The sequence below is a fragment of the Morone saxatilis genome, unplaced genomic scaffold (genome assembly GCF_004916995.1).
Source record: "Morone saxatilis isolate NCDOM2014 unplaced genomic scaffold, NCSU_SB_2.0 Contig16, whole genome shotgun sequence".
Classification (NCBI taxonomy): Eukaryota; Metazoa; Chordata; class Actinopteri; family Moronidae; genus Morone; species Morone saxatilis.
This window is the reverse complement of record NW_023339718.1, coordinates 24,148,681-24,149,646: the sequence shown is the minus strand read 5'-3', so window position 1 is coordinate 24,149,646 and position 966 is coordinate 24,148,681. Positions and strand designations below refer to the sequence as shown.

The 966-nt window shown below is 48.9% G+C and overlaps 1 protein-coding gene across 1 annotated transcript in view; it reads right to left on the bottom strand.

The window, feature by feature from the left end:
* Positions 1-43: 43 nt before the first annotated feature.
* Positions 44-966, bottom strand: part of bicdl1 (BICD family like cargo adaptor 1) — a gene marked incomplete in the record, with an annotated part of 18,333 nt that continues 17,410 nt past the window's right edge. The window contains 1 exon segment of the mRNA XM_035658686.1: positions 44-966. Coding sequence (XP_035514579.1) covers positions 834-966 — 133 coding nt within the window.

Sequence of the window (966 nt, the reverse complement as noted above, 5' to 3'; positions counted from 1 at the left end):
GTGCAATGCTAAATCAGTGGAGTATCGCTCACTGTAGGTCTTTTTCTCTTTTTGATTGTAAGTTTGGGCTTGGGGTAAATCCTCACTGTAAAATGAAGAACCTGCACGCCTGTCAGTAAGAAAATAAGCATTCTTCTTGTCATTTGTTTTGTCAGATATACAGCACACTGTGGGCCTCCTACATCATGTGGTTGCCTCATGTTGTGGACGACTCCTGAACAAATGAATAAACCTGAGAGATCACACATGGCTGGCTGCAGCATCACTGCTCTGTACCCGGAGGAGGGTTCCCATGCTGCTATGTCTGACGTAGAGCTCTGTCCTGCTATCCTCATCTTTTTCCCTCAATCCAACAGTGTCCCATACATACACCTGTCTTTCCCCAGACTCCTTGGCCTGATAACTGGGATGCATACAGTTTGTACATAACATATGTTCCCTCTCTACAGAGTTGGCAGTGGGCTAGTAGAGATGGTTGTAGGCACTACAAGGAACCCTTCCTCTTTGGAGGTAAACTTTGTGACCCTGTTCACATTCTGTAAGACTGATAGCTTTCTATAAGAAGGGCTAAAGCCAAAGCCTCTGGGGAAGTCCTATTCTTATATTTCTATCTCTCATTGTCAGCAGTCACCAATTAATCAGTGAAGAGAAGAGTAATGGGACAGATAAAGTGCAAAATGACCCCCCCCCCCCCCCCCTCAAAAAACCTCAGTGTATGCCACTGCCCATCTTTGGCTGTTGTTACCCCCTGTAACTGTGATGTCACTCCCTCCGTCTCCCTCGCCTCGTCTGTCTCTGTCTGTCTGCCATGCTCAGGGCCAGTCCAATGGGCCTCAGCTCTTTTTGAAAAAAGAGAAAAGTCTCTTGTCCCGGTCGGAGATGCGGTGAGCTCGTCTGGAGGACGTACCGCCATGGGCCCTCGACGACCCCGACAGCGAGGAAGGTGCCGAGCGCCACTCATCCTGG